The following is a 22,064-nucleotide window of genomic DNA, read 5'->3' as shown; positions in this document are numbered from 1 at the left end:
TGTAATGTGAAACTAATTTCTCATTCAAGTGATGAATTTACAGAGGATTATTACACAACTCTGCAGTTCCCCTATGGAGCGCTTTAGTTTCTTTCAGCTTCTTGTTTTGGCTTCTGCTGCTTTGACTCTCACTGTTGTCATCAACCTCATCTCGAGCCACAACAGGCAGTTGTTTTAAGGGGGAAAATCCCTGATAAACCTGCAATACCTGTCCAGCACCAAATGGTGAACAGACAAAGTTTGCTACTATCCGGCAAACACAGTGGAGCATTTGGCAGGAGGAGTTTGGGGAGACTAAAACGAAGATTTAAAAAAAAAAAAGAAAAAAAAAAAAAGAATGAATAATTGGACTTACATTCGCTTGCTGGCCAAAAATATGACTCCAAAGGAATGCTAATGTTGCTCAATATCCACTGGATATGAAGCATTTTGCTAACACTTAAGCCATCTCAACCTTATATGGTGATAATATGTCATTGTGTATATAGTTTATTGCATTGCCCCCAGGTGGCCAAAAAAATAATTCTTGAAGGTTTAATGTGATGATTTTGACCACTGAGCTTTTTCCTTAATCTGTTGTACATTTGCAGAAACAGTAAACCTCCCACTACTTATTTAGAGAGGTTTATGCCACCATTTTCAAAAGTGTATCCCTCCCTCACTGTCATGTCACAGATAAGTAGATTTGTTGTAGCATAATTAGAAAGGAAACAGTGGTCTACCACACACTAACCCACCGACCAGAAGCCCCCACTCTATCCTTTTGGACAGTTTGCAGTTCCTCGCTGTAGGTCAATTGTAAGCAGACCTGCACAGTCACGATGTCGGTTTTACTGGTGGTTTTATACAGAAGTGCTGTGGACAACCATGATTAAGTGTGGTTCTTTTGGATCACTGCAAAGGTCAATTCCTCAAGGACCACAGTCCCCCATGAGACCAAAAAGCTGTCCCTCTAACGATCGGCCAGAAGGTGTCCCTTTGAAACATCTGGGGTAACGTTTTATCGCTGCTTCTCCTCAATTCTAAATGCTCTTCTGCAGAGTATTTTACATTTACATTATCTGGATTTAGAGCAACTTGGAACACCAGTCCCATGTGCATTGTCACCACAGACTGAGTCTTTGTTATCCAAGAATATGTGCCACGGGAGTATGGTCAGCAACCCCATTGGCTTCTTTAAATATAGAACAGGAGTTCTTATTGCTGCTAAGTGGGCCAGTGCTGTATTTAAGGAGCAGAAGTTTATTTGATGCTATACTTTCCCCTAGCCAGTCTCTAATTAGTGGGCTGCCTCATCCCTTAGCTGCAAGGGAACATCCCACGTATCCCTTTTCTGGAAGACTGAGACTCCTCTGCCCTCATAATGACAAGGCACATGTGAAGACAGTTAATGGAGAATTAAACCCAAACCCTCAAAATAGCTTGAACTCCAAAACAACATCAATGCACAAGGCTGTACACCATGACCATGTGCGTAAGGAGAAACACAATACAATTAGCTTTTTGGACAATGTGCATGCTGTTTATCCCAGAACCATTAAAACAATATGTAACAATAAATAATATTTGACTGTATGTTTACAGTGAGTTCATACAACTTTATTTGAAATGTTTAACACATGTATTTCTTTTTTCCCCCTTTTTTTTTTGGTAAAACCTGTTTCTCAAAAAGTTGTCATATCCAACTTTTTTATCCTTTACTGAGGAGAATTTGAGCCATTTTACTCAGATTTTTTGATGGTTGAATTATATATTCTTGCCCAGTCCTGGAAGGTAGCCTGCTTGAGTAAATACTAATGAAGGTCAATATTGTGTTCATCATTATAGACTCTACTGAGCTCTTTTGAATTTCTTGGCTTATAACACACACACACACACACACACACACACACACACACACACACACACACACACACACACACACACACACACACACACACACACACACACACACACAGGCCAGGAGACTGGAAAGAACTAACTTTGCATGTGTGTTGCTGGTACAATGTACCAACCCTCCATGTAAGAAAAATAATCATGTTTTTACAAATTGTCTGGTCCATTGTTGATAGCAATGTGTCTCCATACACAGCTCACCACCATCCACCAGGTGGCACTGTCAACCATTGGTTATGTTGGCTGCTCAATTTCCATCTTTTGTCTTGCCATCACTCTGGTCACCTTTGCAGTCCTGTCGTGAGTATCAACAATCACTCAAATGAATTGCTCACATTCATAAATCTTTACGTTTAAAGAACCCCTCCAGACATTTTGAAGACATATACAAATACTCTGCTTTCAATAGCCTAATGATTTGTGATAAATTAGTTTTTCTCTAAGTTAAAATTAAATCTACTCCTCCTTCATCAAAAAGAAAAAAAGAAAAAGAAAAAAAAGAATCAATGAGTATGCAAATGTAACTACTGAACATGTGATGTCTCCTACCTCACTTAAAAGTCCATTCTCATTCAAGTTTCCACAGCATACTTATCAAAGTGGCATACTGAACCATGATTGGCTCCAAACTAGTTGTGATGTCACAAAATCACAATCATAGGTCAGGTTTAAGATGAGCATGGAGAAACTTTCCTCCTTCACCAGATGCGTGTGAAAACAGATGTGTCAAACTCTGCACAGTGAAGTCCAAACATCCAAGTGAGGTAACAAGAAGCAAAACACATTTTTGAGTGGAGGGGGACTGTAACATATAATGTATCATAATATATCAATCAATCGACAGATTCACACATACACTCCATGTGCCTTGATAAATATTTTTTTCATTTCATAACTGCACCAATGTGAACATAAATATCTGTTCAAAAAATTTCATTTTGATCACAAGAAAATAGCAATCTGATATGATATTGTCCCACTGCTGCTCTGCAGGTCAGTGAGTACCATCCGTAACCAACGTTACCACATCCACGCCAACCTGTCCTTCGCCATCCTGGTGGCTGAGATCTTACTGCTCATCAGTGCTCGTTTCAGCCCCGGCACGGTAGTTACACAGTACAGCACTCTGCTCATGTTGACAATGATGATAATAATAATAATTAGCCATGTAGTATTGATAAAGATGTTGCTGATGATAACAATTGTAAGCAGTTTTTTAATTATTGCAATGTTAAAAAGACAATGATGATGTTAATTAAATGATTAGATAAATACAAATTAAGGCGATAAGGACTGTAGTGTGCCTCGGAAAGATTAGTGTGCATGTCTGTGTGCATTTGGATAAATAATGAGGAAAACATAGTTCATGTTTTACAGTGTAAAATGCTAAATGTTGCAAAGAGTGAACTACAAGTGAATGTTTAAAATTAAGGATTATGTATAAAAGAAAAAAAGAAGAAGAAAGTGTGAAGGAAAAAATACTGTAGTTGAGTAAAAAACAAATGAAATGAAACAATTGGATTTGTGTTCCCTGTCCCAGCTGCCTTGTAAGGTAATGGCTGTCCTACTTCACTTCTTCTTTCTGAGTGCATTCGCCTGGATGCTGGTGGAGGGCCTCCACCTCTACAGTATGGTGGTCAAAGTGTTTGGCTCTGAGGGAAGCAAACACTTCTACTACTACGGCATTGGTTGGGGTAAGTCTGCTCTGTAGTTTTTATTTACTACACTCACATTACGAGGAGGATATATCTGCCATGACTTTCTCTTTTGACATTTTATTGCTTTTCTGTTCTTGTCATCTTATTTTATTGTCTCTAATTTGACCCAGTGTCCTGTCTCTATCTCATGCCATTCCTTTACTGTAAATGTGATTTTACTATTTTTGAAGTGACCTTACTGGTCAAATATTGTTTGGTAAATGTAAACAACTATGAACCCGTTAAATAAATCTGCTTTGAGTTACATTCCAGTGTAACATTGTCTCTCCTGATCTCAGTTGAACTGGAGTTGATGGACAGATGAAAGGAATCTGGGACATACATATACTCTCTTTGGCTGCTGGGGAATGCATCGTCTCTCCTCCACATGTTGAATCCATTAGTGGAAAAATGATCCTTTTTTTATTACTTCCTTTCTTCTGGCCAGAGTAATTTTTCATTTTGTGTGGCCAACTGCAAATTACGTGCTAGAGATTTCTCTGACAGTTAGAAGCATACCTGATGCAAATAAAAAAGTAGATTCATTTCATAATGAATTGCTGCTGCTATAAGCTGTGATAAAGGCTATTGAGATTTTATCTTTCATTTCCTCCTTTATACGGTTTCCTCGCAGTAGAGCATGCAAGAAATCGTTGGTGGGTAGCTCTTACCATATTGGACAATATAATCAGGACCATGATGTTTAACAGTTTCTGCGATTGTTAAAATTAGTTGAGGCACACTTTTGATGATGGCAATTTTCACTTCCTATAGTGTCATGAAAATCTCATCCATTCATATACAGTGCAGGTGGACAAAAAAGTTAATTATTTTGCATAAATCGGTCCTAACCTGTCAGTGGTATTGCCCTACAGTAGATTGTTTCATATTATTCTTACAAGATAACTTTTTTTAAACAATGATTAACAATTTCCATCAACAGGCAAATACAAACAATGAATTGAACATTGAAATACAATAATATAGCAGTGCAAATGAGAATTAATCAGCAGCTGAATGTAGATCCTTACAAATGCACAATTTACTCCTCTTGTTTGAGTCACTGTGACAAAAAACTGCACAGCCCAGCAGTTGTAGTCTGTATTTTTTTTCTTCTTCTAATTAAATTACACTGTATATTTGTGAGCCATTTAAAAGATAATTGTCCTGAACAGGCTGAGTGCCACAGACAGAGGAGGGAAATCAGAAAATATGGAAAGAAAGACTAAGTTTTCATTAGAAGAAAATAGAACATAGACTCTGTTGATTGCATACTTCTTAATTGAATAAGATGAGTGTGCTGATAACAACTTATTTTTTTTACCCCATAGTCCATTAGCAGGTCAATCCAGCCACACATACTAAGTTCAGTACTAAGACTTGTAACATGAGGGGGTTTTTTATGTCTTGTTTTTTCAGGCTCTCCACTGGTGATCTGTGTGGTGTCAATGACATCAGCTCTGGACAGTTATGGTGAAGTTGACAAGTAAGTATGACCTGCATGTTTCAACCAAAAAAAAAAAAGATATCATATGGACTTATATTGAATTAATTTGATTTGATCAAAGCTTGGTGGCGTTGCATAAGAATTACATCAACTTTGGAAAAAAACTGGAACTGCCAACTGTGTTTAATGTTATTCAAAAACTTTCAGGTTAACAGTAACTACAGATGTCATTTCATAATTCACATTACAGCTTTAGAGCATTTTCACTTGGAACGCAATGCAATATGTCTCTTTTTTACTCTCTCCCCTGTCTTTGCTTTCTCAGCTGTTGGCTGTCACTGAAAAATGGAGCCATCTGGGCGTTTGTGGCACCGGCTCTGTTTGTCATTGTGGTGAGTAATTTACAGCAATTTGCACTTGTCATTTTTTACAGTTTACAATTCATTGTCCAATTTGATCTTCAACTTTAATCTCTATCAGATGTGAGATTGTGTTCTATTTGAGAAAGAAAGAAAATAGTGTTTTCTGTTCATGAACGCGTGAATCGTGTTACAGGTGAACATTGGCATTTTGATATCTGTGACCAGAATTATATCTCGTATCAGCGGAGAGAATTACAAAGTTCACGGAGATGCTAATGCTGTAAAGTGAGTTGATTTGTTTTCATGATCACACCAGTGCTGTTTTGATTATTAGATACTGTTCTTATGTCTAGAGCTAATAATATAAACACGTTTTTTCTCTTGCTTGGTTTTAAGGCTGACAGTAAAGGCAGTGGCTGTACTCCTGCCTATACTTGGCATTTCCTGGATCTTCGGTGTCCTAGCTTTTAACACGCACTCCCTGCCGTTCCTATATATCTTTGCAGTATTCAACTCATTACAAGTAAGGTCTTCATTACAAGATATTGTCTTTTCCAAAATGTTTCATTTGTGATTTCCTCCTAAAGTTTACTCTCCTTTGCCTTTTCTTTAGGGGTTCTTTGTCTTCTTGTTTCACTGTCTTCTCAACTCTGAGGTATGGTGATAAACATGTTACATTCATGTTTTAATGATTGTTGTGTTATTTTTGTGTTAAGTCCTGTGGGAGAAAAGTGTCCACACACCCAACAGCAGAATTTTATTTGGCAATAGGGTCTAATGGTGTAATGGTTTTCTTTCTTTCTGTACTGTAGGTCAGAGCTGCTTTCAAACACAAAACCAAGGTGTGGTCTCTTACCAGCAGCTCCATTCGAAACATCAATGTGAAGCCCTTCAACTCTGACATTGTGAGTGCTGGTGTATAAGCTCTGCTAGAGCAAAGATGAGCTGTTCAACTCTTAACTGAACCTAATACTCTCCTTATTATCCTCCAGATGAATGGAAACAAGGAGGGCGTGACTCCCACTAAGATGAACACATGGGACAAAAGCACCAACTCAGCCAATCGTATCGACCTCTCCGCCGTGTAAAACCACCAGCCACCGTTTTCGTCTGTGGCAGCAGAGCAATCTGAAGCTTACTAGTGTAGAATGACAAAACACTGAATGCCAGAGTATTTTTTTCCACTATTTTACGTGTTGAATTGGACACTCATCCGAGCCTCAAGTGAAAGTGATACCAAAGGAGGTGTCATGTAGCTAAGTTATAGCTTCACCTTAACAGACAAACAGACTCTAAGAACTGTGCCTTATTAATATCTCATTTAAAAACATATTGTGTTCCCAAAAAGAGGAGCCTGGGATTTCTGAGGAGGTCAGGGAGGTGACACCAAGTGTAAGAGGGTAGTTCAGGGTCTGACCATGATGCTCTGTGTAATGGAGTGTCTGGATTAGCTTGCTGCATGGTCTGTCATGTCCATTGCAGTTGATTAAGTGGGTGGCCAAAGTTAATCTAAATCACAGCGAAATGCTTTAACATGTAATTTCTCCTCAAAAAATAATATTATGCAAATCCATCGGCTTTAACTTACTTGTAGAAAATGTAACTACATTTTGGGATGAGAAGTGTTATAATAGGGAACAATTCTGTACTAAAACATGATCTTGGATACAGTAAAACCAAGGAAAGCACTTCTATTTTCCTGTCAAGGTAGATTCATACCTTCAAAACAATAATACAATAGTTTCACCAGCTGTTAACAGCAGGATCATCAGCACCCAGGACAAATAGCTCATTTTACTTGTTCTCACTGCTGGATAAACACCTCTAAGTTTCAACTCATTCACACAGCTTTAACATAATAACTGCATAATAACGAAGGACGATGTAGCAGTGAATTAGAACCTATGTATTTCTGATATAATGTATTTATTTATTTTGTGATTCTGAGTTCTGTTTTACGTCTTCTGCAAAGTGTCACAGCTCAATAATCAGTATGTTCTCATGGTAAATTCTGTGTCCGTCTGTGTTTTCTTTCTCGAAATGAACTGACTGGTATTTTTGCAGTACCTCACATCTTCGTAAGATGCAGTATGTTACGCTTTTTTGAAGAATAGTGAATACTGGTTGTGTTGTGGACACAGTTCTGTGAAGTTTTATAGTGTCTTTAGTTATTTCTAGAGCTAAATTTCTTTTACATTTTCATACTTTTTTGTACATTAAAATAAATATGTTCTGCAGCGGAGGGACACAATAAGCTGGTTGCTTTTTTTTCTTAACATACTGTGAGAATGGAGGGAGAGGACATCATTTTAAAATGTCATTTATCTTACACTGTACCAACATTAAGTTTCCTAAAACAGGATTTACTGTAAGTCACTCTGCACCCACTTTTCATGTCAGATTTAAAGTTAAATATTTCAGTATTTCAAAACGTGTATAAGGCCTTTATTGATTGTTGTCTTATGGTACTATGGTTTGTGCTTCCAATTATCTTTATTAAAAAAACTTTTTGACAAAAAACCTGTGTCATCTTTATTATATAGCCAGCATAATTCCTTTGTTGGTTTTTTGTATATGTACCTGCTATTTACACTATTACTGCTTTATACCATTTTTTGTAAGAGAGAGAGTTATTACCTTACTGTGTAACTGACTGATATGGAGACATTATGTAACCAGCTAAAACACACAACAATAAAAGTATTACTTCTTATCATGTCGATGTGTTTGTGATGTTTAGGCCCTGATGGATTATGAGATTGTAGGCCTTTAGGCACTAATGCCTACAATGCATGGTGTCAGTATGAGTAAGCCTAAACTGCTTACAGAAACCAAAGGAGACAAACAATTCCTTCTGAAAGTGTTATAATATTGTTCTTGATGTGACAAATGGGATTTCTTCAGTTTTATGGAGGGGAATTTTGACTGAGCCCTATGCTTAGTGACCCCTAATAACTCGGGCCCCTGGTGCCTTTGGTAATCCAAGCATGTGAACCACTAAATGTGGTTAAAACGTGTTGATTTTATTGTGTGTATAATTATTCTAAGTGTGCATATGTATTATTTTGTCCAAAGAAATTGTTTAGGCATCCAAAAGCAAGAAGTGCTAAATTTCCAAACGAAAAAAGGCCACCATACTACGAGGGCGTATTAGGGCCATATATATAAAGAAAATATCAGAGTTTTTTTTCTCATAAATTAGTGTTTTTTTCTCGCAAATTTGCCACTTTATAAAATCAGAGAATGCCCCCTACATTATTTTTAAAAACATATATGGCCCTAATACGCCCTCGTACCATACAGTAGGCTACTTGTTACACTAAAATTACCTTCTACATTTAGTATTTAAAAATAAATTCAAGTCTATTTAAGACATTGACTGGAGAGTTTACGAGGTGTCCCTGAAGGCGCCGTCGTCAAACCTCTGTCTGTCCGTGTGCGCATGCTCGCCATGTGATATGAATAACAGCAGCGGATGGGTAAAGGTGAGCAAGACAGTAATATACGAGCTCTCCCTGAATACAAATGACGAACTAACAGCACCACTGCGACTTTTTAACTTGTGTTTTTTTCCGGAGAAGCAACAGGGAGCCGTTTGAACAGGTTTGAATCGTTAAATAAGCAAAGTGGGACGCTAGTTTTTTTTGTTTACATACCTTTGTTTATCCCTACGCACGTTGTTTTAACTTTTCCTCTGGTGACAGCAACTTTTGAAGGCTGTCATCGATATTTTTCTTCGATGATATGACTTTTCACTTGTGAATACAACGTTTTTCATGTATGAAATGGGATTTACGGGCACAAGGGAAGTATTGTGGGACTGTGAGTTTGTTTCAGTCGAAAAATCAGCCTCCTGAACCTGCTAGGATACTTTAGCCTCTTTATTTTTTATTATCCATGGAGTCTGTTGGGAAGTTTGAGTTCAGCAGGAAAGACCTGATTGGTCACGGTGCCTTTGCAGTTGTGTTCAAAGGCAGACATAAAGAGGTAACTTTCATATGTGAGACAAATATGTATGTGTCTGGTCATTGTTGATATGTACCGTTTATTATATTTTCTTCTATTTTTCAAGAAACGTGACTGGGAAGTTGCTGTGAAGTGTATCAACAAGAAAAACTTGGCCAAATCACAAGCTCTTCTTGGCAAAGAAATCAAAATATTGAAGGTAATGTGATTTTGATGGTGCAGTACAGTATATTTTGTGTCAGTTTCAGTGTACATTAAATTAAAATGTTTTTCTCCCACCTCCTCTAGGAACTCAAACATGAAAATATTGTTAGACTGCTGGACTATCAGGTAGAGATGTTTTGTTTTTTCTTCTCTTTCTCTCCTCTCACACATATCTCTGTAACACACAGCTATTCACACTCAAGTCATACTGTAGACCTTGTTGCCACATGTTGCAAATGTTGACATGTTGATGAAACATGTGCTCATGTGCTACAGATTTAGCTGTCAGGCCTTGAAGTTTTTCATGAGGCTGTCTGTAGGGTATTTTCCTGTCAGCCATACACTAAATAAATATCCATAAAACTTAAAACAGGTCACACATAGCACAGGATAGTAACCATTTGCTTAGATGTGTGTTTGAATGGGTGTGTGTACTTCTCACCTTACTGACACCTGCCAGACATGGGTGAGCCGATCTCTCTGTTTCTGGCAGATGGCAGAGTGCAGCCGGTTAAACAATGGCTTATAGAGCACAGGGTATAAGTATCGTCTCACAGCAGACACACACGCATACAGGGCTAATTACTATGGATTATACTCTCAGACTCTAGGTCAGGCTGCAAGAGACTTTTGTAGACTCTAATGTTGTTAATTTACCTGGCAGCAGCACAACGTCTGCTCTCTGCGACATGTATTACACTATAGTAGACAAACTGTTATTAATGAGTTATTACAAGTTTTAATCCAAGACATAGACCCTATTAGCTTTAACTTCCTGGCATAAATAACAAAGAGGCAGCTCATACCCCCCTCCCCCTACTTTACATCCTCTTAAAATAACAGGTGGGGTTGACACCTTAAACTTCTCACACTTTTACCCCACCTTGTCTCACATCACCGATCTCTGTAGCTTCTTCAATGGCAATGGTCAGGGTTGCTAAATTTGGGGGAAGGCCCCTTGACACGGCCATGATGGGGTACAGTTTCAGGCCCCTGAGTTATCTGTTGTCAAGGAGCCCATAGATGATGATGGGCGAAAAATGAGTCTAAGAGATGAGTTGCTGTCGGATGTTGTGTAACCCAGGGCACAGCTGCAAAGACATTGATGGATTGTCAGTATAAGTTATAATTCCCCATCTGCCTATAGTACATGAATAAAATGTGATGTATTCATTACCATTCATCAAATCTGTTTAAAAATCACTCTGATCTGAATCTTAGCATCATTTTATACTTCTTAGTCCTCAGTTTCCTGTAAACATTATATCTGGTTTTATCCACAGGAAATGGGGGGATGTGTGTATCTTGTCATGGAGGTAAGTTGTGTTAGAAATAGTAATGACCCATCTGTTTCCATGTTAAAATGTAAAGCATATTCATTATAACACAGCATCATGACAGCTTCTGTTAAGTCCTTCTCATCTTTTCAGTACTGCAACGGAGGTGACCTGGCCGAGTATCTTCACTGTAAGTGTCCCCTAACACAAAGGCTCTAATGTAACCCACATTTCATAACTGATAAGTTTTTCCGTTGTACCTTTCTCAGTACACCCTACTGTTGCAAAAGAGGATCAGACTCACAGCCTGTTACTTGTAAACATGTTTGGAGCAGCTTACTGTAGTACTGGTGGGACAGTGTGGCTCAGCTTTTTCAGTGTTTTAAAGGAATAACAGGATTTTTAGTCGGCAGGAGTAGCATAACCATAGAGTTCAGGTTTAATGTTCCCACAGGTCAGTGGGTTAATGATCACTAATACAAGTACTTAACCCAGATACAATTAAACCCCTAGAATTGGCCTGTAATTAAGTTTGTTTGTTTATTTTTTAGGTTTTTTTGTACTAATTATGTAGAAACCAGCGCAAAATAAGTGCCCAATAATAACTCCCAACTTATTTTCCCCTTGTCGTTGCCGATCTGTATACCTTGTGATTTAACCATATTTAAATTCTCAGAATGATCACTTTTCTCACTAGACGTCACACTGAAAATTTCCCTTGCTTCAAGTTTCAAACCCTCTGTCAAAAAACATGACGTGTCTGAGGGCCAGGAGGTGGTTTTTTCTTGTGCTAAATTTACCTCGATGGTGTAGATGTGTCTATTTAAATGCTGACGTAAAACACTGATCTAATTCCGCCACCGTGCCAGAGTTCCTTATTTTGTAGACTTGCCAATGTTGTGTCCCTGCCAGAAGTCGCGTCCAGCTATTTGCAGGGATCCACACGGTCACGTCTTGGCAGGGTTCACGGAGCACGCACCTGAACTCACCCATCTGTCACTCACTTATCCTCTGTCCTCTGGTGGAAAAACACTGCAGCTAGAAATTCTGGATGTCCTGGGAAGGGGAGTTGGGGGAGTGTGGTGGGGGTCGTTAGACATATTTTAATATCCAAAAGAAGCCACACCGTAAACAAAATTCTCTTCTACGAACTATGATAGCAGTGACGCTGATGTGATTGGAGCTGTGTATTTGATCCTATGTCATATTGGAGTTTTATCATGGGAGTGTAACAAAATAAAGTTTTAAGTAAAATTTAAGATCTGGTTTTTGATTTATGTTGATAACTTTCCCTATTAATCATTCAGTTCATAAATTGACCGAAAATAGTGAAGTCATCACAAAGTGACAAATATTTACATCTGAGAAGCTGAAACCAGAAAAATATTATCATACTGTTGCTCAATATTAGGGTTTTTTATTTTTTTTATTTGTCTCTGGTAACTTGTGATGGGCACTTGTTATTATATGTGTATATTTTATAGATAAAACAGTTAATCCTATGTTATTTACTATTGATGATTATTAAATTAAGAGTCCAACAGAAGGGCCTAATGCTGCAGCAGCCTACAGAGAATAAGTGCTGGCCTTCCCCTCTCCACGTTTATCTACACACCATGCAATATGATAAACCCTTATTATGCTACAATGCTAACTTCCTCCTGTATCAATTTAATGTATTTCATCCCTTCTGGCCCGCAGCCAAGGGCACGTTAAGTGAGGACACCATCCGCGTATTCTTACAGCAGATCGCTCAAGCCATGAAGGTTCTGCAGAGCAAAGGCATTCTCCACAGAGACCTGAAACCCCAGAACATCTTGCTCTGCCACACAGAGGGGCGCAGGTCCAGTCCCATCAACACCTGCATTAAGTTAGGTAATGATTTAAGTCACAAGAGTTTTAGAAGAACTGGATGTACTGTGTGTGTCTGTGTTTGTGTTAGTTTATATATAGTTTATTTTGTCAATACATGTTGTGGTCCAGACATTTTAGCTGATTTCAACAGCTTATGCCCTTCAATGCATACAAATACACACACACACACACACACACACTACTGTGCCATAGGTCCTTCACTGTACTTTTCTCACCCCTCAGCTGATTTTGGGTTTGCACGTCACCTCCAGACAAACACTATGGCAGCAACGCTGTGTGGCTCTCCCATGTACATGGTGAGTATTAAAGTCCTTTTGGTTTCCTATGCCAACAAAATGACAAGTTACTGTGGCCCCAAGGTGTAAGCTGTGTTTGTCTGAACACAGGCACCGGAGGTCATCATGTCCCAGAACTACGATGCCAAGGCTGATCTGTGGAGCATAGGCACTATCATCTACCAGTGTCTGACCGGAAAGGCACCATTTCATGTGAGCGGCGCTTCTAAGCACACACACATTCAGATACAAAAGTTGTATCAACCTTCTGTGATGACGTAAATGGTTTTGGCAGTAAACCAAAAAATGTTCACTAAGGTCCGTAACATAATCACAAATACTTATGAAGTTGTTTGTAAGATTGGCTTTAGTTTCTAGAATGGGAACGCTCATCACTGTCAACACTAAACTGAACACGATACGTTCTTTTTACAACATAGAAACAACGTGATCCACAACGTAACTCTGAAAAACCACCTGCCTGCTGAGTGACACTCCCCCTGTTCTTGTGTTTTTATTTGGAAAATGCTGGAACAGCTTGACTGCTTGTTAGGAAAGAGGCTTGTTTACAGATGAGGGGCAAGCGGAAATGGCTGCATGCCATTCCTCTAAACCCAGAGTAAATATTGTTTCACAATTTCCCCGTTATAACTTAATGTTGTTCACGTGGCAGCTCAGATGAATGTGTTATTTGCAGATTGCCTCAGCTTTGATTTATGTACAGACAGATGCTAATGTTTTGTCCCCTCTTTGATCCCTTATTTGATTTTGAAATCCATTTTATCTTAATGTATTAGAAGTTAAAGAAGAGGAAATGTGTTGTTTGACCTTTTGTAAGCAGGTTATTTATATTACATTTTCCTTGAATGCGTTTTCCTTGAGAATGAGAGGACAGATTGATTTCTGTTTCTGCCAGGCAGGTCAGTGAGTTAAGTCCGAAGGTCAGTGTGAGGGTAGCTGAAGATGATGACGATTATGTTTACTTAGCTGGCATCTCCAAGCGATCCACTTTGTTTTATGTTTGGATTATATGAACTGTGGCACAATTGGCTGTGGCACCGTTTTTTAATATTTGCAGATAGTCAAACATTCCTCATCATTTACTCAAACACACATGTTTGTAAGTGTGCAGTTCCATTCATTTGCACGTGTTTATGCATGTGTGTGCGATTTTTTTTGTAACTCATGTTTGTGTGTGTATATAGGCCAGCACACCACAGGAGCTCCGTCTCTTCTATGAAAGCAACAGGAACCTCTTACCCAGGTTAGTGCGCCTCTGGGTGACCCCCCGCCAACACAAACTCTCACTGTACACGTACAACGGAAAAAGTTGACGCCTTACTTTGAAAGCTGTTTCCAGTTGCACTTTTCAGTTTTCTGATTAATGACTGATGGTAATCTGCCCTGTGCTCATGCTCAAGTTTGTGCGTACGCAAATTATGTGTGCACATGCCTGGTTTGCAAAACACATGCAGGTGCACAAACAGACATACATGCCTACAGAGAACTTAATAAATCTTCAAGCTGCACACCACCACTAAATATAGTTTTAATCTGAAAGAAACTGATACAGACACCTGACGGGTCCGATCATCTTGGAGAACATTCTCGATGAGCCGCACAATTGCAAAAGTATTGTGCCGTCTAATATATTTTCCACTGTTGAATAATCAGTCATCATGAAGTTAGAAGAAAGAGCCACGGTTTCTCTTTAATGTGCTATACTGTCTGTTTAATTCCATACACTCAAGGTATAGGCAAATATTCTATTTATATCTAGTGTTTTCATCTATGGGATATTCCTTCATCCTTTATTTAAGGTGTTGTCAGTGTGTAATGTGAAACTCTCTGCCTTGATATCAGTTAGACCAGTGCCTTAAAAGAACAGTTCTCTTGGCTATTTAAAGTCATTTTAACACTGAATCCCTGATGTGCAGAACTTGGACCTGGAAAGTGTTCAAGGGGATTATGGATTGTTTGCATGGTGTACTTTGCCAGTCTGTGTATGCCTTGTGGCCATGCTTATCTTTTGAACTGATAAAGCCGGTGATAAGCCGGCCGGGTTGTATGGGGAGGCATGGCTTGTTGTTTTCTTTCATTCTATATATAACCTGCCCCGAGCTGCCAGTTAGTGGTCTGCACAGCTATCATTTTCCACATGACCCACATAGCTCAACACAGACATAAACACACGCAGTCTGTACTGACTCTGAGTGTCATGGTACCCTGAGGGTTTTTGCACTGAAGCTGTAAATTAGATTAAAAATGCACATATTTTACAGCTCGCTCTGTGCTTATGAAACACAAGTGACCTGAATATTATTTCTTTTAACACCACCTAAACAGACCCAACAACAAAAAGTGCACACAGCGAACACACTGAAGCATGTAATTGAAAATAATTGCTGTTCTGTGGACATGTAGGCTACACTCATTACATTTTGTATAAGCTGCTTGCAGAGACACCTATCTAATGTTTCCCCCTCTTCCTGGATTGTACTGTGTATCAAAAAATGTTCTGCAGCATCCCAAAGGAGACTTCGAGTAAACTAAGACATCTACTGTTGCGGCTCCTTCAGAGAAACCACAAAGAAAGGATAAGCTTTGGTAAGATCTGCCTTTTAACAGTCAGTAATTCATAATTACATTTTTAAAGGCTTCTCTTAAATCAAAATCCTTAAATTTGCAGATGAGTTTTTCCATCATCCTTTCTTGGAGACGAGCTCATCTACAAAGAAGTGTACGTACTCTACTGTGTCATGATTGTTTCAGTACAGTTTACTATATAATTAATAAAGGTGCTGAGGTCTTAACACAAGTACATGTATGTTTTCTTGGCAGGCTCTCCAGCTCCCATGCTCTCCTACCCCAGTTCTGGCTCAGGCAGCTCCTCTAGCAGCTCCTCAACATCCCATCTGGCCTCCCTTCAAGTGTGTACACGTTCCTCTTATGGATTTATGAAACCAAAATCCCTTGTTAAAAGATGTGTAATATAGATGTTCTTTAAAACATGTGTATTTTTCCCTGCAATTTCTTTTTAGTTAAATTTGATCAAATAGTTGTTTGTTTCACACCCTCGCAGCATTCCAATGGGGAGATGCACCGACTTCAGCCCAAGGTACAGTGCTCCCCTGCACAAGATACCCCTGACTTCCTGCTGAAAGAAATAGCCAATCGAGAAAGCAGGAACACCTCATCTTACACAGAAGACTATGTCATGGTCCCTGCTCAGTATACCAGTAAGAAGTCACTATCACTCAATGGATCATCATGCAGTTCTTTAACATTAACCTGTCACATATTAACGTGTTGAAGGCTGACTATTTCTTGTTTGACTGATTTCAAGGTGACTACATATGTGAGGAAGGTGGGTCACCCATTGAGAGTTGCCTGATATACAGTGGGTGAGTTAAACACATACAGTTGAAAGGACTCGCTCTGTGATCCCCATTATAAATATTCAGCATAAATTTCAGTGTCAGAGGTTGAAAGTTAAACTCTAGAAATATGTTACTCCTGTTTAAGTGTTTAGGTTAGTAATTATTATTAATATGTGCAAACAGAGCTTGAAAATCTGTGTTTTTGCTCTTTCCAGGACCTCACTACTGGCTGAAAGAAGTCCCGGAGTTGCAGGCAGGATGCCTCCTCCATCTCCTGTGCCCCTCAAGCTTACTAGGTAAGAGAAAGCCAGTTTTGGTGGGTTGAAGATGAAAGTGTTCAGAGATAGATAACAAGGCTGAATGTGAAACTCAATTCAACATTATATACAGTGTATCCATTTCATGTACTATATGAGAAATGACACAAAATATTTTCCATTCTTTCATAAAATTATCAAATATACTCTTAATTGCCTATTCCTCTCTCTCTACATACTCTCTTTTATCCCTACAGCAAGACTGTTGGATTCAACAGCAGTAACCGCTGTCGCTCGGAGCCCATTCCTGTCCCAACTCAGATCCGAAACTACCAGCGTATGGTGCAGCCTGTAGGCCTTCATGGCTCCACCAGGCATGTACAACCACTCAGTTGTTTTATCCCTGTACCCACTTCACCCCAGTGTCTTGTTATTAACCATTCTCCTCTGTCTATTCCTCATGTCATCCAGGGTCACACTCTGCTGTGCTGGGAGCAGCAATGAAAGCTCACCACGATATGGAGGGAGTAGATCTCCAGCTTCAGGTGTCAACCCCTGCTCTTCAAGGCTGGCAACTGGAGGAGCCAGACCGCTGCAGTCTTCTCCACTTGGTAGGCATCTTAATCTGCTTTTGTTTTACTTTAAATCAACCCAGTCTGTTAGAATGGGTTGGCCACCATGGCCATTTGGGTGTTAACAAAATTCCACCATCTGAAACTGATATACAGCACAAATATGCATTCCAGGAGTTTTTTTGTGATGAAGTGTTGTTATTTGATATCTGTACCCACTTTCCCTCTGCTTGAATCTTGTACTTTTATTCAGGCCTACACCCAGAGAGCATGCCTGAGCATGTTTCATTCAGTGTTGATGATACTATTAATAAGAACAAAAGTGTTCCAATGAATACTGTTGACGTTTTTGCTAGTGTTTTAATATCTGTGATTCTCTATACTCAAGTGGCAACTACCCCAAAGATCTCAGAGCAGACTCTTCCTCTCTGCACAAGAACTGGACGGTTTGCTGTCTCTCCGGACATGCAAGACACTTTCAGCCCCAAGGTCAGCTTCTAAAACAACTATATTACACAAATAACCCTAACCTAACCCTAACCCTAAATATTTTTTTATCTACACACCTTCAAGCCAGTCAAGTCTCAGAATTTTCAAATGCTTCTTACTAGCAGGTTCAATCAAGGATGCCCAACCGAAGCACGACAGCCCCAGACCTGCAGTCCCTTGACATGTCTCCTGCTTCCCAGATCAACTTCAGCAGGAATTCACCCAATAAAAATGGCCCTTTTAAAAGGTCAGAATAGTGTAATGTCTGTAAATTATCATTATTATTATAATAGTTATTATATAATAATGTTATACAAAACATTCTGTAGTCATATGACATAGTCAATAATTCAGTTCAATAGTGAGATTACATCATTGATATGAAAACCTGCCATGTGGCACACAGTGGTGCCACAACAGTATGAAAGATATGCCATGTGATAAATTAACTAATGGTCATGATGTTGTGATGTCTGTGGCTGTATTGAATGTCCAGATCACTTAGCACATGCAAGCTGTCCGACGTGCTTCTTAAGGCTGCCATTGGAGCTCAACTTCTGGATGAAGGAAGTGACGAGAGCCTTGGCTATGAGAAGAGCATGGACATCATAGGTACCAGTCTTCATCTTTACTTACCAGTACCTCAGTATATGTAGTCGTGTCATTGTCACAAATCAGGAAAGATAGGTGCATCTGTCATACACAAATATACGTCTTTACTTGTATCGGTCAATCTATAAAAGCGCCTCTGTAAAATCCTTAAGGTCTCAGGTGATAATGACATCAATACCCACTTTAAAACATGTTGGCAACGTGCTGTAGTAACAAGATGCCTATTTAGATGTGACTACGTAGTGACCATGACTGTGAAGTTTACTGGGCCAAGACCATCATAGCCATTTGACTCTTCTTATTCATCCCCACAGCTCCACCTACTGGTTGTCATGCAGGATTTCCTTCCCCTGACGGCTCACCTGCTGTAGTATTCAATATGGGTTTTTCACCCAAAGAAAACACTCCTCCTGATGCCATGGTACCAAGGATGTTAACAGGTATATATTCTTATTACAGTAACTACCTTACATATTGATGAACTGTTGAGTACATTCATACCTAACCTTTATTTTAGCTTGTGTTGTAGGAGGTTTATGAAAAGTCTCTTATATTTCTGAGTGATCCATGATTGAGGCTATAATTTTATTATGACTTGCTCTCCCCAGCTTCATGTTCAATCGGACCATTTATTCAAATTAAATAAGATGTCATGTCAAGTATAGAAGTATTGTTAACCAGGTACATTTTAAAGTTTTCCAAGTTAACATTGGGCATGTAGAAGAACGAACTGTGATTTGTCACATTAAAGTTGCAGTTTGCTATAAGGTCAGCAAATTTGATGAATATGCTTTCTCTTTTCATTCCTCATATTTCACATGTTCAGGGTTATGATGGGTTTGTATTTTTCTTAAATCCAGGCTCCCCCAACTACATTAACTCAGCCTGGCTACTCAACAGTCGTCCTCTTCAGCGAGAAAGTCGAAGTCGTACAAACAGTGAGACTGAAGCTATGGATGCTACTCCACACTGCAGTGTGGTCTTTCACCCTCCAGAGCTCCCTGAAGATACACTGATGGAGGTAAAGAAAAATACAGTGACTGTGAGATGAAGGGAATCCTGCTGGTTGTTTTGAAGTCACAGGCCTGATGAATTATTTGCTAATGAACATAAACTCGGCAAACTCTGAATCCAAGTGATCAACCTCAGTATTCACAGTATTTTATTTGTTCCAATTCTTCTCAGCAAGCTCACACAGATGCTCTGAGTGACCTCCGTTTCACCTTGGCTTTTGTCCACTGTGTCATGGAATTGGCTTCTTCTAAGGAACCGGGGCTGGATACAATCAACAGTCCTGATGTTTCCTTTTTAGAGCAGAGTTTGGTGACAGATCAGATCAGCCTCTTAAGTAAAGAGTGGAGGTGAGAAGCATGAGGATTTTGACATTTTATGTCAACATTTGAACATGTACAGTAGCTCCCCTCTCTTTACAAAGGTTCTTGAAAATATGTTGTTTCTCATGTTCACTTTCCAGCTATGCAGAGCAGTTAGTGTTGTACATGAAGGCTGAAGAGTTTCTGTCAGCAGCACTGCACACTGCTAAAGGGAATATCAAAGAAGGCAGACTCCTTCCCTCTGCCACTGTCAAACAAGGTGAGGACTTTTGTGTACTAATGGCAGAGGTAATATATCAAAACAGACACTTGTCAAGCATCTTAATCCACCTCTATGCTATTAATCGATATACTCAGTATATTCCAAACAAATGATTGTTTCACTGTGATACAGATTGGCATTGGAAAAATTGATTTTTCATAAGGAAAAGTTTTAGAAGTTTCTATGGACATTTTAAATATTTTTTATCACACTAAAAATGGATTAATTGTCACTGACAATTTGACATGGGATGAATGGTGTAAGATACATTTTGGTGGAGTACTGCCCAGAGCAGCTTGACATATGCAAGTATTTTTGGTGTGGTAGTCAAGTCAGTTTATAATTATAATAATAATGAAATGTATTTGCATACTGTATATCCTGATTTCAGTTATCAGGAAGCTGAATGAGTTGTACAAGACCTGCGTAACATGCTGTCGCTCCCTCACCACTCGGCTTCAGAGTTTCCTGCTTAACAAACAGAAGCTTATGGACCGCTTCAATGGACTCACAGCAGAGAAGCTCATCTACAACCACACTGTGCACATGGTGAGCTCACCTCAAAGAGGGGGATGTTGACATTCACTCTAAATCAAATTCTATCCAATATGTATGTTTATTTTATCATAACTGTGTGTATGTGTATATGTGTGTGTGTGTGTGTGTGTGTGTGTGTGTGTGTGTGTGTGTGTGTGTGTGTGTGTGTGTGTGTGTGTGTGTGTGTGTGTGTGTGTGTGTGTGTGTGTGTGTGATTACTGCATCCAGGTAAAGGCTGCAGCTTTGGATGAGATGTTCCACTACGGTACAGCATATGTCCAGCGCTACCATAAAGCCCTTCTACTGATGGAGGGTCTGTCCCGAGTCATCACAGAGCAAAAGGACATTGACAGCATTGATAAATGTATGTGGAAACATTGTGACACACAAATGCCAGAATCACACTACATATAAAAGCATTTCCCATGCTGTCATAGTGATGAATTGTCTTGACACTATTATTGTGCTTACCTTCACCAGATTTTAAATCTAGTCTAATAATCTCGATTTCTCAATCTCTCTGTTGTTCTCAGGTAAGCAGTGTATTGAGCGACGTATTTCAGCTCTGCAGACTTAACTGAGCCCTGCAACTACATTTCTTTCCTCATCCATCTCCCCTCAATGTACAGTAGATGGATCCTCCAAGATTGTTGATACACAGAAGCACTTTGATCTTTCTTAAGGGAAATGACCACTGGAGCATCCGCTCCTGTCCCACCACCCAGTCTATAATCCTGACATTTGCACAGAAAAGACTGGAAGTCCTATTTAGGACACTTTCTTGAAGACAGACTGTTTTATGATTGTTTGAATACTTTGATCAGGTAACATTTTCTCAGTATTTGTTTTGTTACAAACATGATAGTGTGTTGTTTTGTGTTTTGCACATAGAGTAATCAGATCAAATTATAAATGATTTTAAATGTGTTGTACTTGAAACAAAGATTACTTAGTTAGGTTGTTTTCTGTATTTGAAGCTTTTGTGTTGTGTGTACGGTAAAAGTTCACCAGCCCACAGCAGTCAAAAGATCTTGAATGAGATGACCAAATATTGCCAATGTGTAGCAATACTAGAAAACTGTGCCTGCTTTGTTATCTTACAGTAGAGATTTAAAGGTAATGAGAGTATGTTTTGATGTCACACAGAACACCTGTCTTACAGTCATGTAGACTTGCATCATGAAATGTATTAAGTATATCTTGACAACTGAATGAGATTTCAGTTTTACAACTGATCCAACAAAGCCCTCCCTCAGGTAGTGATGTACTCAATAATGAGATGCTTTAAGTGACATTAACTGCATGCCACATTTCTTGTGTTTATGTGTTGTAAGTGTGCACATCGGTTTTTATTTTTCACCTGTGTTGAGTTTGGCATTACAGAATTTACAGAATTACAGAAAAAAAAAGTGTTAATTTATGAATTAATTCATACATTATTTTTGGCTGATAATACTGGTTCATTAGAATGCAATATTTAGTGAAAATGTTGTGTTAAAACAGAAGTTTGTTTTTGAATTTATCAGAATGCCTTTTCTACTGTTACTTTATGACTGCCAGTCAAATTTGCCAAAATGAATTGTTACACACTGTGTGATGAAAATAAATATTTATTGTCAAAA

The 22,064-nt window shown here is 38.9% G+C and overlaps 2 protein-coding genes across 3 annotated transcripts in view; both read left to right on the top strand.

Annotated features, from left to right (window-relative positions):
* Window positions 1-6,739, top strand: part of adgrd1 (adhesion G protein-coupled receptor D1) — a 30,251-nt gene extending 23,512 nt beyond the window's left edge. The window contains exons 17-26 of the mRNA XM_062417791.1: window positions 2,093-2,196; window positions 2,890-3,001; window positions 3,437-3,590; window positions 5,013-5,079; window positions 5,366-5,432; window positions 5,596-5,687; window positions 5,799-5,925; window positions 6,016-6,057; window positions 6,215-6,307; window positions 6,395-6,739. Of these exons, the coding sequence (XP_062273775.1) occupies window positions 2,093-2,196; window positions 2,890-3,001; window positions 3,437-3,590; window positions 5,013-5,079; window positions 5,366-5,432; window positions 5,596-5,687; window positions 5,799-5,925; window positions 6,016-6,057; window positions 6,215-6,307; window positions 6,395-6,490 (954 nt within the window). The 3' untranslated portion in view covers window positions 6,491-6,739. The remainder of the gene's footprint in view (window positions 1-2,092; window positions 2,197-2,889; window positions 3,002-3,436; window positions 3,591-5,012; window positions 5,080-5,365; window positions 5,433-5,595; window positions 5,688-5,798; window positions 5,926-6,015; window positions 6,058-6,214; window positions 6,308-6,394) is intronic.
* Window positions 6,740-8,903: 2,164 nt separating this feature from the next.
* Window positions 8,904-22,064, top strand: ulk1a (unc-51 like autophagy activating kinase 1a). Of its 2 annotated transcripts, none has more exons than XM_062417187.1 (27): window positions 8,904-9,389; window positions 9,475-9,567; window positions 9,657-9,698; window positions 10,856-10,888; window positions 11,003-11,039; window positions 12,551-12,724; window positions 12,947-13,020; window positions 13,111-13,212; window positions 14,205-14,263; window positions 15,524-15,606; window positions 15,689-15,739; window positions 15,841-15,929; window positions 16,082-16,238; window positions 16,346-16,403; window positions 16,595-16,675; window positions 16,894-17,010; window positions 17,108-17,247; window positions 17,597-17,697; window positions 17,823-17,944; window positions 18,194-18,309; window positions 18,624-18,749; window positions 19,170-19,330; window positions 19,495-19,670; window positions 19,784-19,902; window positions 20,297-20,454; window positions 20,671-20,806; window positions 20,976-22,064. In XM_062417187.1, the coding sequence occupies exons 1-27, from the start codon at window positions 9,300-9,302 to the stop codon at window positions 21,017-21,019; spliced, it is 2,739 nt and encodes a 912-aa protein (XP_062273171.1). In that variant the 5' UTR covers window positions 8,904-9,299; the 3' UTR covers window positions 21,020-22,064. The 2 variants fall into 2 exon arrangements, with proteins under 2 accessions (XP_062273171.1, XP_062273170.1); XM_062417186.1 differs by having other exon boundaries at window positions 17,820-17,944.

The sequence above is a fragment of the Scomber scombrus genome, chromosome 4 (assembly GCF_963691925.1).
Source record: "Scomber scombrus chromosome 4, fScoSco1.1, whole genome shotgun sequence".
Lineage (NCBI taxonomy): Eukaryota > Metazoa > Chordata > Actinopteri > Scombriformes > Scombridae > Scomber > Scomber scombrus.
This window is presented reverse-complemented; position numbering and strand designations above follow the sequence as displayed.